At 39.5% G+C, this 15,805-nt stretch overlaps 1 protein-coding gene across 2 annotated transcripts in view; it reads right to left on the reverse strand.

Moving 5' to 3' along the window:
- The window catches only part of shank3a (SH3 and multiple ankyrin repeat domains 3a), a 194,746-nt gene that overhangs the window by 17,714 nt on the left and 161,227 nt on the right, over positions 1–15,805 (reverse strand). The window contains exons 20-24 of one of the 2 annotated variants that reach the window (XM_032524481.1): positions 8,705–8,780; positions 7,373–7,426; positions 6,152–6,234; positions 3,735–3,859; positions 3,198–3,333 (exon numbers count right to left, since the gene is read on the reverse strand). In XM_032524481.1, coding sequence (XP_032380372.1) covers positions 3,198–3,333; positions 3,735–3,859; positions 6,152–6,234; positions 7,373–7,426; positions 8,705–8,780 — 474 coding nt within the window. The remainder of the gene's footprint in view (positions 1–3,197; positions 3,334–3,734; positions 3,860–6,151; positions 6,235–7,372; positions 7,427–8,704; positions 8,781–15,805) is intronic. The other variant, XM_032524483.1, reaches the window with a different exon arrangement.

The raw sequence follows: 15,805 nt of genomic DNA on the forward strand, positions 1-15,805 counted from the left end.
TGGCTCCCACTTAGCCAGAACCTTGTTCAGGCTACGGTTGGAGCCCGACTTCTTCATGTTTTGCTCTTTGTTGGTCCGATGGCTTGTTTATCTGTCTCCAAGACATTCAGTGTTCTAGTCTTTGTGCTGCAAGAATGTCTCTCTGTTGAGGAGCCCAGAGCCAGTAAATGAGTAGCTCAGTCCAGTCTGTAACATCCCTTGTTTTCAGAATACTCCAATTACACACAGAACAACACAATTTGTCTGCCACAATAGGCAGAATGAGTAAAATAAGTGTGACAAGCAGAGGGAGAAAGTCGTCCATCTTACTTTTTATATGCTGCCTGTCTGAAATTTAGCAGGTGTGTATCAGACAGAAATGCGCTGACACAATGGCTTACACACATATCCTTCCACTTGCGGGACCACATGCAGATACACAGAGAAAACTCCCTGAGGAAGGACATAATGACATGTGGGCTGATAGACAAAAAATGACAGTGAATTCAACAGCTAAGAAAAATGATGCGCTGCAGACTATATAACCCAAAGCTCATGGGAGCCTCCCAATCCTACTACACACAAGGCGACTGCACTGATATCGTCCCACTCAAAGCGGTAAAACAGATCGAACTAATAAAAGCTTCAAAATGCAAATGACAGAGTTACAGGTCTCAATAAAAGGCTTAAAATCAGGTTACAAGAAACCCTGCAATCAACCAAATTAAAAATAAGCTGGTCATGTATTTAAGCATGTTAAGTCTGCAGTAACGACGTAATGCCATGCAGTCAGATAGATATCCTAAAGTCGCATACGGCAGCAGTCTCTACATGCTTTAACAAACCCAAGTTTCCTTTCAATACCCCACAATGCAACTAGATCAGCTCACTCTCTCCGAAAACGGCCGTCTAACATTCAGCGCACCACTGTAGAGGGATAGATCTCTAAATCCCAGAGATGCCCTTGTGCCCTACTAGAATCTAACTCTTCTGCTGCTGTCAGCAGCTGCAGATCTAGTGCAAATGTGCCATCCTGGGTACAGTCCATATCAAACTTCAAATCTTCATTTCTTCACCAGTCTGCACATTCTGATACAGTAGCAGGGAGCAGGGGAGATAGAGGAGGACGGAGAACGAGAGAGGAACAGAGTCAGAGAGAGAGAGACGCTTTTTGCTGTAATGTAATGCTTAATTCAAACATGCAGTGTAGTCACCATGGCAACGGTGGCAGTAGTGAGGCCCTGCATGGTGCAGAGAATGTGTGTTTTGTGTGTGAGTGCGTGTGAGAACATGCGTCTGTGCATTTTTGCAAAGGTGTGGCACAGTATGAGTAGTAGAGAAGGCGAGGCTGTTCAACACAGCTTAGGATGTAAAAAAATAAGACATTTTGGAGAAGTTTGAAACAGAAGCAAAGAATCCTGCTTACTTAACACGCACTATCTTATCTATAGCTGTTTGGACTGTCTGTGTCTCAGAACGGTCATGTAGTTATACCACACATATACCATTATGGTGCTATATTGCACAAATGCCTTAAAGTTGTAGTCTGTGAGATTTGAGTTTTTTCTAGAGGCAGCTTTTGCAGTAAGATGTAATTGCAGGCACGCCTCTGGGACCTTATCTACCAGAGTTCCTTTCAAAAACGAACAGCGTCAACTGAATGACGTCGCTAGATTGCTGCGCGATGCCTTCACATGCTCGAGTCCAGTACAGATAGCTGTTTAGTCTAAGATGAGCTAACAGCTAACACATCCATGAAGATGCAAGCCATTTTGCGACATGTAAAGCCTTCTCTCATTTAGACTAGAAACAAGAGGAAACAGCTAGCCAGGCTCTGTCCAAAGGTAACAAAATCTACCCACCATCACTTCGAAAGCTCATTAATGAACACATTCTTGTTTGTTTAATCCATACAAAAGCAAAGTGTAAAAATGACTAATCTCCCTTTTAAGAGTCTCTGCTGGTTGGCTGACAACCTCTCAGAGCCATGTCATAGTCTTGCACATAATCTCCAGTAAAAGAGCAAATTGTAATTCTTACATCCTTAATTTTGTATGGATTAAACAAACAAGATATAACGTGTTTAGTGTGCATTAGCGGTGCTGGTGTGCGGATATTGTTCTTTCTTGAGAGACCCAGACTCAGTTTTCCTGTTTCTAGTCGTTTTGCTAGAAGCAGAGGGATTGTCTCATTGTCTCATCTAAGCTTATTTCCAAAATTGTCAAACTTTGCTTTAATAAATCCCAAGAACTGAGTAAACTCTATTTGCTGAGGAAGACCATGAAATGCAGTTTAACGCGCCAAAAAAAAGTTCTAGGTTGACCTTCCTTTAAGATTTTCTTTTTTTTTCAAAATATGCTAAATTGTACATTCTGAAATTAGTTAAAACCTAACATAGCTAGAAGAACGATGGCAAATGTCTAGAGAAGGGTGTAATTAAAAGAGACACGCATAAGGAAATATACACTATAAGCTACATATAAAGACAACAGGGGTGAGAGAGAGATCAAGAGAGACCATAAGGCCTTGAGTAGTTGATTTAGTTGGTACAATACTGTCCCAATTAAACTAGGTCAAACTCATTTTTCACTGTCTCTGCATCTCTATAATTGCAAAAGAGTTACACACACCCCTCTACCACACGCATGCGCGCACACACACACACACACACACACACACAATTTGCAGTGTACATAGTTCTTAGGTCATAGTGCCAGGACTGTGTGGGAGCTGAGTAATGGCGAGCTGTGGTTGACATGGAAACCACATGAATATACAGCAAGGAAACGTGGCAGTAATCACCTTGACAACAGAAAACACCCATATCTTACCAAGTCCTCTGTACACGAAACCAACTTACATGTCTACATTCCATTAAAGTTATAAAATTCGTTATTAAATAACATCCTATAACAATACAATGAGGCATCCCATGACAATATACTTTAACTAAGCCGCGACTATATAATTAGTGGAACAAGTTCTATTTAAATAATTTTCATACTAATTGATATGTTTAGTAAGAACATATGTGAAACAGAATTTCGCGTGATTATCCCGTAATAATACAGGTTTTTTTTTGTGACATTCAATGTTCATTCTACATTCTATTACATATTTATATGATTATATTTATATTTATATATTACCTTTTCTACATGTGAATTGCAATATTTCATCTGTGTCAATGAGAATTCAACATAGAGGAGATTATTAACCTTTCTTGCGAACAACTTCCTCAGACTCAGGTTTGCGTGTGACAGACACCACCTTCATCAGCAGCCTGTTGCCCCCTTGCCGGATCAAGGACACTACCTGCTTATGGCCAACTTTCACTACATTCACCCCATTTACCTAAGACAAAACACACAAAAGGCAGAATGAGACATGTTGACAGCAGTGTAAACTTTTTTTTTTTTTTTATAATTCTGCTGACATTAAAGCACCATAGTTACTACATTCTGTTCAAATTTTACATTCAAATTACTTTTTGCAAATCACGTTTATTCTTTATTGAGGTGTGTCCAATTCATTTTAACAAAGAATAACTATCTTATTATATTAGGTGCAACTATTCATAACATTTCTACAAACCCTATTGGCAAGCACAGGAAGAACTATGCATCATATCCACAAGTGCACCATAGAACTTTTCAGGACTTGTTTTCTTCTCTGTTCAAGGCCATTACAAGTGTGTTCAGTAATAAGATGGATACAGATGAAGAGGAAGCAAATGAAGGGCTATCCTTAATTACCTCAATGAGGAAGTCTCCTGTCCTCAGACCAGCCCTCCAGGCCACTCCCTCCACGTCCACAGACTCCAGGTACTGAAGGGCAGGGAACGCTGGGGTGGGGGTGAACTCTTCAATGGGCGTCTCGGCTAGAAACAGAGAACAAAAAACGCAAATAACAGTTAGGGAAATCTATAGCTTCCTTTGATTATTTTTTTTACTTTTCTATTAAACAAGATTGCCAATGACCACAACAAGATCACCAACAGAAAATTTACTACATGCTGCTACTAATATTTGGAAAATGTTGGCTGCCGGTTTAAATCTGCTCTAATGCAATTTCCTTGGGAGCAATAACACATTTTTCAAAACCCTCCAAATCCCTTTTAGCTTCACAAAAATTATTTATTAATACATTTGCACTATGTTTAGTTATATTTCTTGACTACATATGTCTATATTAGGCTGGGATCCTAGTAGCCCTATGTGCATGTACTGCTGTTGCCTCGAACACTATTATTGATACATGCAGTGCTGCTCGAAAGTTTAGGAGCCCATGCTAACGTTGACTAAAAAGTGGAATGAAAAAAACCCATCTTTTGGAAATTGATCTTAAAACATTAGGAAAAATCCAACATTTAAGGACACCAATTTTCTTTCAGAATGAATAATGTATCGTATATAAATAAATGTTCTTCCTCAAAATACAGGGGGCATAAGTATACACACCCCTATATTAAATTCCCATTAAGGCAGGCAGATCTTTATTATTAAAGTCCAGTTATTTCATGGATCCAGGATACTATGCATCATGATAAAGTTCCCTTGGCCTTTGGAATTAAAATAGCCCCCCATCATCACATAGCCTTCACCATACCTAGAGATTGGCATGGTTTTGGATGGCGCAGTGGACATAACCCCGATCTGGGTTCAATTCCCACTACGATGCATCAACCATTGTGTCCCAGAGCAAAACACTTAACCCCTAGTTGCTCCAGAGGGGTGGCCTCTGACATATATAGTAATTGTAAGTTGCTTTGGATAAAAGCGTCAGCTAAATTATTTAATGTAAATTGTCATGTTTAATTTCAGTTAGACTAATAGCTGGTTTGATTTGCATTGAGAGATGATTTTATACAAATTACCCTATGCCAATCTCTGGGTATGGTGAAGGGTAGTATGGGAGGCTATTTTAAAGTTGAAGGGAACTTTATCAGGATGCATAGTATCCTAGATCCATGAAATAACTGGCCTTTAAAAATAAAAATCTGCCTGCCTCTATGAGAATTTGACATAGGGGTGTGTATACGTATGCCCCCTGTATTTTAAGGAAGAACATTTATTTATGTACAATACATTATTCATTCTGAAAAAAATTGTTCTTAAATGTTGGATTTTTCAGCACTGTATAGTTGCATACAATCACATGCTCACAAACTTAAAGAACTATATGCATGATCTCATGTCTCAATAAAATAAAACACACATGCAACACATACAGTAGCCCAGTTTGTTGAGTGAGTGGGCCAACACAAACTCTATTTAATCTTGGAATGAATCCAACTACATCACTGACAGATGAGAGTTCTTAAAGGACCTCTGTGTATGTGTGAGTGTGTGTTTAAGTGTACTGGGGAGTAAAAGACAGAGTGAGTAAAATAGTGTAGGGTGAGCCAAGATCCGTGGTAGTGAGTGATGGAGCAGTAAAGCACACTCAGACTCCCGGCAAGGTGCCTGAGAGAAGGGTTGCCATGGTAACCAGCCTAAGTGGGGAGCTGGCACGTGCATGAGTAAAATGAATTTGAGGTGATGTAGATGAGTGTAGAGGCGGTATCAGTTGAAATGTGCATGGTATGAAAGTGGTTGCGTGAAAATATTTTGAGAGGATAATGGACGGGAAGGCTATGAAGGAGGTGGAGGAGAGCAGAGATGAGCAACAACAAGGACAGACAGAGCAAAGATGAGAGAAATAAGAGGTGGAGGGGAGAGAAGAGTGTGTCTCTACTAAAGCTGAGCGCCATGTGTGAGGAACAGATGGGACAGCCAGCCGACAGCTCAGCCAAGGATGACGCCACCAATGGGGCAACACATGCTCACACACACACACACACACACACACACACACACACACACACACACACACACACACACACACACACACACACACACACACACCACACACCACACACACACACAACACCAGCGCATTTGAGTGTACAAGCTGAGTGTTGACTAAAGTTGGTTGTGTTGTTGACTCACACAGTAACAAAACAGACTGAGCTGTACTCAGTGACTCTGATCAACAATTCATCCGTCACATCAAAACTCCCACACTTTGAAAAAACAGGTAGGTAGAGAATGTGAATATTTTGGCTAAGTGTGTGTTTTTGTGCGTGTGTGTGTGTGTGTGTGTGTGTGTGTGTGTGTGTAGTGAATCTCACCTTTGGCTCCCCGGAGGACAAAGCCAAACCCCTCATTTTCTTTCTTTTGTAAAACAGCATTCTTCTCCTCTATGATATAGTCACTGTGAAGAAGAGAACAGAGGAAGAGCAAGTATGAATCCAACACCTTCCTTACTCAAACAAAGAGAGAGGGGCGAGTGGGAAGGCAGGAGAGTAAAGCATGTCCTATCATATTTACCAATCAAGTTAAAAGCCAAGCAAGCAACAACATCTCAGGATTCCAAGGAGTTTTACTAATAGTTTGAGAGGAGAAACTAAAGGCAGGGCCCTGATATTACAGATAAACTAAACTCCACTTCCATCTATCTCTTACACCACCACACACACACACACACACACACACACACAACACACACACACACACACACACACACACACACACACACACACACACACAAGTGAACAGGCGAGTGAGAGAGTCCTTGTGATTGAAGTATCTTTGGGATAAAACCTAAGAGTGAATCAATCTTCTGGCTGATCCCTCAGATGAGCCTGCAGCTGAGGAGGGTGAGGAGAGCTTCTGCTAAAGAAACTGACAGAGCTGACTGAGATGCAATATTATCCTCTGACTAATGACAGAGGGAATAGGAGGCAAAAGTAAGTGAGCACTTTATCACTGCCTGATTTTCCTGAGCGTTGAGGGTTGGAGGCTGTGAGACGGCATTAACCTGTGCTGCTGTGCACACTGACATTTTTTGTTTTTTAAGCCAAGCGTGTCCAAAGCCTGTGTGTCAAAACCAAAGCAGAGTTAGTATGGCAATCTTTAGCAGCAATGCTAATTCTAGCATGATGGCTGGATGGGTGTGCAAAAGATATTTAGACCACCAATGTTCAGGTAAGAGGTTAGTATGAGATGTAATGGTTTTTGATTTAAGTCTGACAGTAAAATACAATTTTAAATGTAAAATAAAATATTAGAAAGTTGGCCTGAATATGCTCCACCAAAGGTGTAGATGACTATAACCCAATATTTCTTAGCTTAGCTTCTTGTCCTTTCACACCACACCTTGCCTGAAGGGCCTTCTGCCAGTGTACAGCCTGAACACCTTGACAAAAGCCAGGATTTTTGTAGTGCATTGTTATTTCAGCATTAGAATCCTACTTCAGAGCTGAGGTGGATGTAGAGGGCTAGTGTTCAGGTTGCAACTCAGTAGGCGGCTGCAGTCTTCATTAGCTTAGTTACACTCCACTCAGACTTACCAAGGGAACACAGAGTTCCCGCTGCTGGAGCCAGGAGACCCGTAACAAACCTTTCTGCAGGAGGGAGGTCAAAGGTTTGATTTCATAAAAAGCTATCTATCCACTTTTGGCCAATTATTAAGCACAAAAAATACAGTGTTAGGCATCATTAAGATGCTTTGTTTCAGTCCAAACCCTTTTATCCACTACACTTTCATTTCTACTCAATGCCCCAAAATGCTTTATTAATGCAATATGCTCGCTGTCCAAAACTATATTTGACTTTAAATGATAAATGTTTTCTCAAAATAAACATTAGTGATTTGAATATTCCTCAGACTGCAGTTCAGATATCCATCTTAGAAAATCTACAATGTAACTCAATAAGGTTGTGTCTTAGCTGGGCCGTTTGCTGGCATGTGCAACTGGTAATTTATTCAGACATTCATATGTTGCATCTACCCCTTAAAACCTCTTATAGGATCAACCTGCTATGATTTTGTGCCGTTTGCATGTCTTCAGTTATCAGCTAAACTACATATAGTTAAAAGGTACTACCTGCCATTCCAAAAAAAAAAAATATACATACCACAAAACGCCTGATACATGAATGTAGACTATCACAAGCTAGTGTGACCGTGTAATTCTACAAACCTGGAGCTATGGTAACAGAGATGGCATTTCATGCCACTTAAACCTAGAATGCAAGAACTTGACATTTAAGGCTGAGAAAGCGGGTGGAAACAATGATCACTCAGACTTGCGCTGTGTCTCAAACTGACAAACTGTAGCATCAAAGCCAGAATTTGCATCATAACAAAACCACACATACTCCATTTTCAGACAACACATCTGATATAGAAGAGAGGGAGTCCAACACTCTCTACACAATAAATGTCAGCTTAAGACAGGGATTGCATGTAGTAAAAAGGAAAGACATGGACTAAGAATTAAAAAAAATTAAAACATCCAGCAAATGATAGAAAACGCAAAACCATGCATGTGCCCATGTCAGTATAGAGTATATATTATGCATGTATGAGCACAGTTCACAGACAGACAAACGCAAATTATTAAACAGGGTTATGCAATACAATTCCATGTACATTTACAATAGAACTAAGTGCACTAGCAGCCTTATGCCTTGAGATGGCAGCAGCTCCATAGCATTCTAACACCTTCTCACATGGATTTCATTACCCCTCTATAGGTAAGGAACCCCTCTGTGATATGGCCAATATAGTTTGTGCAGTACAATATACACTGATACACATTCATACCAGGTAACAGGTAATAATAATTTTATTACCTGTACTCTGCAGTAGCATGCTAGTTCAAGGAAATATTCTGTACCTGTATGAGGTGAAGTTGTCGTAGGATCCCACAGTGTAGTGTCTGAACAGCCTCTTTGTGCGGTCCTCCCGAGTCTCTGCAAAACAGATTCAATGCCTTTTTTTTAAATTTGGGTTGAAATATTGTGTTAAGTTTAACAGTAAATTTCGTAACTTAAAGAGAGAATATATTTAAACTGGGGGAAAAAAACACTCCTCAATCCACAAAAACCCGCTAATGTCAAGGCTATTTTGCATGCTTGAATAAAAATGTTGGCAAAAATTTAATTCAATTTAGCACAGAGAGGAATTAAGCAACTACAGAGAAGCAATTATCATTAAAATGCTTCATTTATCATAACCTACCAGAATGTAATTGTTCCATGATAGTGTTTTGTTTTTGAAACAGTAAGATAATTGCATAAATCATATTTAAAATCTTTATTTTAAAGCAGGCAAATGCACTAGAATGGGAACCGTGTTGAGCTCAATTAATATTGTGAATGTGTTTGTGGTTCCTGTCAGCATGTGGGTGGATTTATCCTATGGGTGTGCTGATAGAGATCGATGCCCTCTCCCCATCCCAATAATACACACTGCACCTCCACTAAAAAGCAATCTGCTGACTACACACCCCAATAACCTTTCATGCCACACAGAAACTCGTAATTGGGCAAAGCTGTGAGAGCGAGGGGCGTCATGGAGGTGATGTGACACACATGGCATGAAGCCACGAGTCTGACTTGTAATCCTGCTCACATGTTCCCTCACGGCTTCTCTGTTTCCTGTCACTTTTAATGTCTGTTATCTAATAAAGGCAATATATCAAGCTGTTTAAAATATCCCGTAAATGTGTGTATGAGAAAGAGACATGTAAATAGCAAAACGGGAACGAGATCAAAGTAAGTAAGCAGACTTGAAGTGGCTAGTACCTTTAGATCCACTTTAGCCTGTCCATCTGACTGTGTGTGAGCGACAGACTGTCAGCTGAGAACACCTTGAAGGTCTGATAATGGCATCCACTGACACTTTGTAACACACCAGAAGGGCAAAAACAAGAGGATTAAGCAGTCCACTTCAAAACTCTGAACCATTATTCTCTGCTCTTCCTCTCTTACCTGCCTATACCTGACCTGTGTTCCTTTATTTTATAAACTAAAATAAAGGTGGAAAAAGAAATATGAGGGAAAGTGGGTGCATGAAAATTAATGCTATTTCCAAAAAACGGTTATCAGAGGAGGGAAGGCGGAAGAAAGAGGCGAGGTGAGAACTTGTCGGTATTTTGTCTGAAGGTTACTCTACGTCCACTTCTTTCCTGAGAGGAAAGACATGGCATTTTGTTAACACAGGTTGTCAAAGGGAGCAACAGATGAAAAAATAGGTGATCTTTGGAGAGAAAGTCATAGATGAGTCAGCAATACCTTCTCCTGAACATTTAGAGTCAATGTTTTACAGCCCTTCTTACTCTCACACACATTTGAACTATTTACACACGCACACACCACACACACACACACACACACACACACACACACACACAACACACACACACACACACACACACACACACACACACACACACACACCACACACACACACTCACAAATACAGTCATTCAGCCTAACACATCATCAAAAAGCCCTCACTTCAGAGAAAGACAAAAGAAAAAGAAAATCAGCCAAATCCTGGATAAGTTTGGGAGTGAGTGTGAATGTGCACACTGACACTGTTATATGGTATATGCATTTGTGTATGTACAGTATGTGTGAGCGTGTGTGTGCACGGACGCAGAGTGTGAAATGTAGCTCATTCATCACAGTTGTCATCTATTTTGTACAGCCCAGGAGCATCTAAAGGCAGGGCCTTGATAGCACGGATAACCTAAACTCCACTTCCATCTATCACACACACATGCACGCACCCCCCCCACCCCCCCCCACCACACACACATTTTTATTATTATGATGATGATGATTATTATTATTATTATTGGTTTGCTTTCTAGTACAGGAGGCCATAGTATACTTAACTATCAGATGGGAATAAAACAAGGATCTTCCATGAGAGCTAAAACATCTGGGATGTCGGAGGGGCAGACAAGTTCCAGAGAACAAAGGCAATCATGAACTGGCTGGATGTAACTCAGTAAACTCTTTGTACAGCCATGTTAACAAAAAAGTACATGACTGTAAAGGAGTACCACCTATTTCGAGTCCCATCACAAAAGTGGCAGTTAGTTGGCTGTAGAGATACTGTCGCTGTCTGGAGGTATTACAGTATTGATGTCCTGATAAAACATTCAGTTTCGGTTCTCCTTTAAACCACTCACACAATATTAAAATATCTACAGACAATGAAAAACACAAATTGTAATAAATAACCAAAACAATCTAGACAACATCTTACAATGGGATAAGACACGGCGCTAAATAGAGTCAGGGGCATAAAGTGGAGGGTCAATGGCCGCTTCCCTACTTCCTGCCTCCTTACTTCAGACGCCCTTGTTCGGACCACACCTGTCTTTGAACTCTGCCTTACTGTAACTGTGACTGAATCTTGTAAAATATAAACACCTGGCAATAACCTTCTAGTACAGGACCTCTGTGGTAGTTCCTGCTGCAGTAGGTGTCTCTCACACACACACACACACGTAAACACAAGGTGAAAACAACACCAGCATTGCGGCTGGAAAAAACCCGGAACAACATAAGCAAAACATAAAAAATATGCACAGTATAACGGGATAGTATTTAGTAAACAAACAGAGGGAGAATGCAAGAGAGGAAGATCATTTCCCTCTGAAAACAACATGAGGGACAATTGCTTGTGAGAGCATGTTAGAGGGTGGCTTCAGAAGGTGGTTTAATAAGAGAGATCTGGAGAGAATGGCGTTTTCATTAGACTGTAGATGCTGCATCTGGTGACAGAAACACAGATGGAGTTAATGACGTCCTTAGAAAAATGTGTAGCACCTGGAATCTAGAAAAATTTATTAAGTTTTATTTTGAGCTGCTTGCTGATGGACGGACATATACTATAGATGCAACGAATGCAATTGACAGAATTAGATTTTCTTGAGTCCCTGCTGGCTCACAGACTGATATGACACAGCAGCACTCACTTCTAAACCCAAGCTCATTAAAGCTTTTACATGTTCTGTTCAAAACACCTGCCGCTTAATTGGTCTTTCCTGGGAGGAATTCTCTCTTACAAAAGGAGGTAATACATTTCCTATTTCTGATGACAGCAAAAGAGCGTAGAAGTAAAGGAGGGGAAATGCTTCCTGAAGCATTGAGGCATTCCAGTCACTTGTCTTGAGCATTTAAGGCTTCAGGAATGAACTAGGGGCACCTGCTGGTCAAAATAATTTACAGCAGGCACCTTAAGGCTGTTTTTACACATGCAGGTTGGTTTATACCTTTTACTTACTTACTCACTTCCAAACTAACGGGCATATGGTCTGAGAGGTAACTCATGCATTGGACAGACCTACCCTGCTTAATTAAAGTTACTATAAAATCAACCAAATTCTTGTGAATGACAGCGACTCTTCACTCCTCTTGAAAGCTTTACCTAGAGTGTCTTTTCTCAGTCATGAAGAGCTCATGAGGCTCATTAAAATATACCTAGATGTGAGTTATTTTAAAAGTGCTAAACATAAATAACAATACACAGATAGGATCCAATGAAGGAGACATGTTCTAAAGAGCTATCAGCTTCTATAATAGCTCCTAAATTTGAGTGAGTTTTAACAAATTCATATCATATAACCCTGTGACTTATTTTCCTTGTGTTTGCAACATAAAGAAACAGCACCAGAGTTAACATGGAAGCAGACTGACTTTTCAGGCTGTCTCCGTACCACATGTTTACTTGGCAGCGTTTTACCAAATTAAAAAAACGGACTTCAAATTCTATTTCTTGGTATCATACAGGTTAGGTATGAACACAGATACATTGCTGGGATGTTTTTTAATAGTTGGAATATGCCACTTAATTAAACTGCTTATGTCATAAATAACTACAAATAAATGAATACCCATTAATTTAGTGTAAGTAGACTAATATAAAAAAGAAGAGTCCTGTCAGACGTTTTGCTCCTGGGTTGAACTCGGGTCAGCTTCTTTGTGATTTAATTGGTTAACAATGTTGTGCTGGAGATTTGTAGAAAGGGTTCAAAAGCTTACATTCTTGATGATAATAATGTTTTGTGATTTTCTAAGTATGATACAGCAATGAAGGAGATACAATGTGTTTGCAACTTTAACTGAACAATGCAGTGTAACTGGTCAAAGAAACACAATCTCCCGTGCTACAAACCCAAAAGCTGAGAGGGGTTCTGCTGTCTCATATTTTTTGTGAAAATTCAAATATTAGAACTGTCCCAATCATGCTACTAGCCTTTAAATTCTCAGGTCAGGGTAGAGATGTAATCCCTCTTACTACTCTTACTTAATGTACTACTGTCCACACTGCTCCAATCTCACACGCCATTGTCCTCTCACTGACGAACAAGACTAAAAAGTACTTGAACTTCTTTACATACAGTATGTCTTAATGTGCATCTTACAGCTGCAGCATTACCAACAGAAACTCCAACCTCATAACATCCAAGGAAAATAACATCACTGTACTGGCCACATACACTGGGAAGTGCAGTGCTAAAACAAGTAATAACTACTTAGGACAGTTTAAAGTGTAGAGAGTAGTTCATTTAAGTAAGATTTAATAAAGCATTATTCACAGTGAATATAAAAGTCCATAAGGTAATTTTATATTTTGCTAACCATGGTAACAATCTGATACACTAGAAAGCAACACAATGTCATGTTTTTCTTCCTAAGCACTACGTGACTGGATATCAAGTTCTTTATTTTCTTTTGCATATACCCTCCTTCTCAAGTCCAAAAATGAAAAATTTGTAGCTCAACTTAAAAAGTTTTTTTACCCTTTCTATTATTCCAGAATTTACCAACAGAACTGACTCAACTAACTGTGCTTCTGCCTGATCTACAGACGTATTGTAGCATTGACTGAAAGGTTTTGTTGCTATGTGTTAGGAGCCATAACTCATCCATAAAAATGTGAGAATAAGCTATTAGTCTGGTCTCACTGGTGATAGCTATGAACACAGTGTGTTACAGTCAAGACAAACGCATATTTAGCACATAAAACATTATGGAATGCTGTACCATTACAAATATTTCTGCCACCCTGTTTCACTGGATACATCTCTGAGAGTTCTGCTGTGAACTTCCCCGTCTTGGCTTACAGTGCTTCTCTATTCTGGACAAATTCTAACACCTTCACTGTCCTTGTTTGAACGACGCAAGAGACGCAAGAGGCACTGAAACCCAAACTAACAAAGGCACACCATTTCTGAGCTCTGCTGAATTAACGTATGCTGTTTTAGCACCGATAAGAGCTGCAGGCAAACATTCACACACGCTCACACAAACAAACAACACACACTTATCAAGTGAGCCTCATTGACTTGTTAATTCTTTCCTTCCCCATCCCACAGTCATCCCTCCTTGCCTTTTCTCCTTCTGTCTCTCTCTGCCTCCTCATTCATCCAGGTGGATAAAAGACTAATCAGGGGGCGTAGTAAAGTCTAAGGACTCCTACACCTTGAATACTAAAACACTTTTTAAATTAATCAGAACAATGCTGGACACCCTGGTGTGAGATTTTCCCAAGAGCCCCACCACCTGTGAGGAGAAGCTTGTTGCAAAAGACAAATAAAGACAGAATCATACTCTCTTTCTTACTCTTTTGTGCTGTCACACAATGTGCCTGTTGTTCCACAGATCAACAAGGAATTGCTGGACCATGCGGGTGGATACAAGGCTAACCCACTTCCATGAAGCACAGAGGACAAAGCAATGTCTAGATTTTCTTATTCCTCTTCATCTTCCTGTATCTATCCATGACTTTCTGTTTTTCTATCAAACAATTCTTGAATGAGATATTAAAAAAGGTGAATAATTTTTAATTACTGGATCAAATTAGTCATGCTCACTATAGGACAGTGTGATAGAGAGGACACAGGGAAAACAAGTGCAAAAGAAAGTCTAAAATCATCAAGCTCTGTATCAATTGAATCTTTGTCTGGTCAGTACATAAAGGTAATTCAGATAATTAACATCAAAGTTAAAAAAAACTAAAACGGTATGAACACCCTTTTGATATAAGTATGATGCACTACTAGATCTTTTTATCAAGCCATTTGTCTGCATACAGGGACATAACAAGTAGAATATATGATGAATGTAGGGTAGTTTTATTAACTTTGAAGTGGAGGGTGTCAGAACAAGAAAAAAAGATGAGGAGGAAACATAGAGAAAGAATGTTAGAGTGTAAAGACTGGAAGGACAGACTAAATACCCAAGAGTTCAACAAAGGTAAATATACAGTACAATTTTTGATGTGTTTGAACAAACGACCAATTCTGTCATGTTTCTGTTAAGGACTGACTTATCCCCCTAGCATCTAACTTACTTTTTCTCTGCTGAGCGTCACATACACCAATACTTACTGTCTAACACTGTTGGAAGCCAAGAAGGGAGGAGAAAAGAGAATGACAGCAGATAGCATACAGGTTTTTAATAAAATAGAATAGGAGATGAGATTGTATAACACACAGCATTAGAAGAAAATAGTTCATCAAAGCTATCAAGTAGGACAACTTTTTGTCTTGGCTCTAAAAGTTAAAATGCCAGATTTGCCCTCTCGTGTTTCTTTAAGACCCACAGAAGGTTGCTCGAGTAATATCATTTATTTGATAATCAAGACATATCTATACTAAAAAGGAAACACCAGTAAGAACCTTAGATTGCAAACACTAAAATGTTAAAGGTAAAGGAATTAAAAAAGCTTTTCGTTGTGGAGTGACGAAGGGCTGAGATGAAGTGGAGGCAATGGATAGCAAGAACGAAGGAAACAGTGGACAAATATTACAACCTTTGATTATCATCTAAGTGGACATTGAGAATACCTTTCATATGTTATTTCTTGTAAAATCTTTATTTTGACAAGCAGTCAAATAATTTCTGCAATTTTAGTGTGTTTTGCACTGAAGCAAGCTCAAATCATAGTCACTTAAATGTGTAGTAGTGCACAT

The sequence above is a fragment of the Etheostoma spectabile genome, chromosome 8 (genome assembly GCF_008692095.1).
Source record: "Etheostoma spectabile isolate EspeVRDwgs_2016 chromosome 8, UIUC_Espe_1.0, whole genome shotgun sequence".
In the NCBI taxonomy this organism is placed as follows: Eukaryota; Metazoa; Chordata; class Actinopteri; order Perciformes; family Percidae; genus Etheostoma; species Etheostoma spectabile.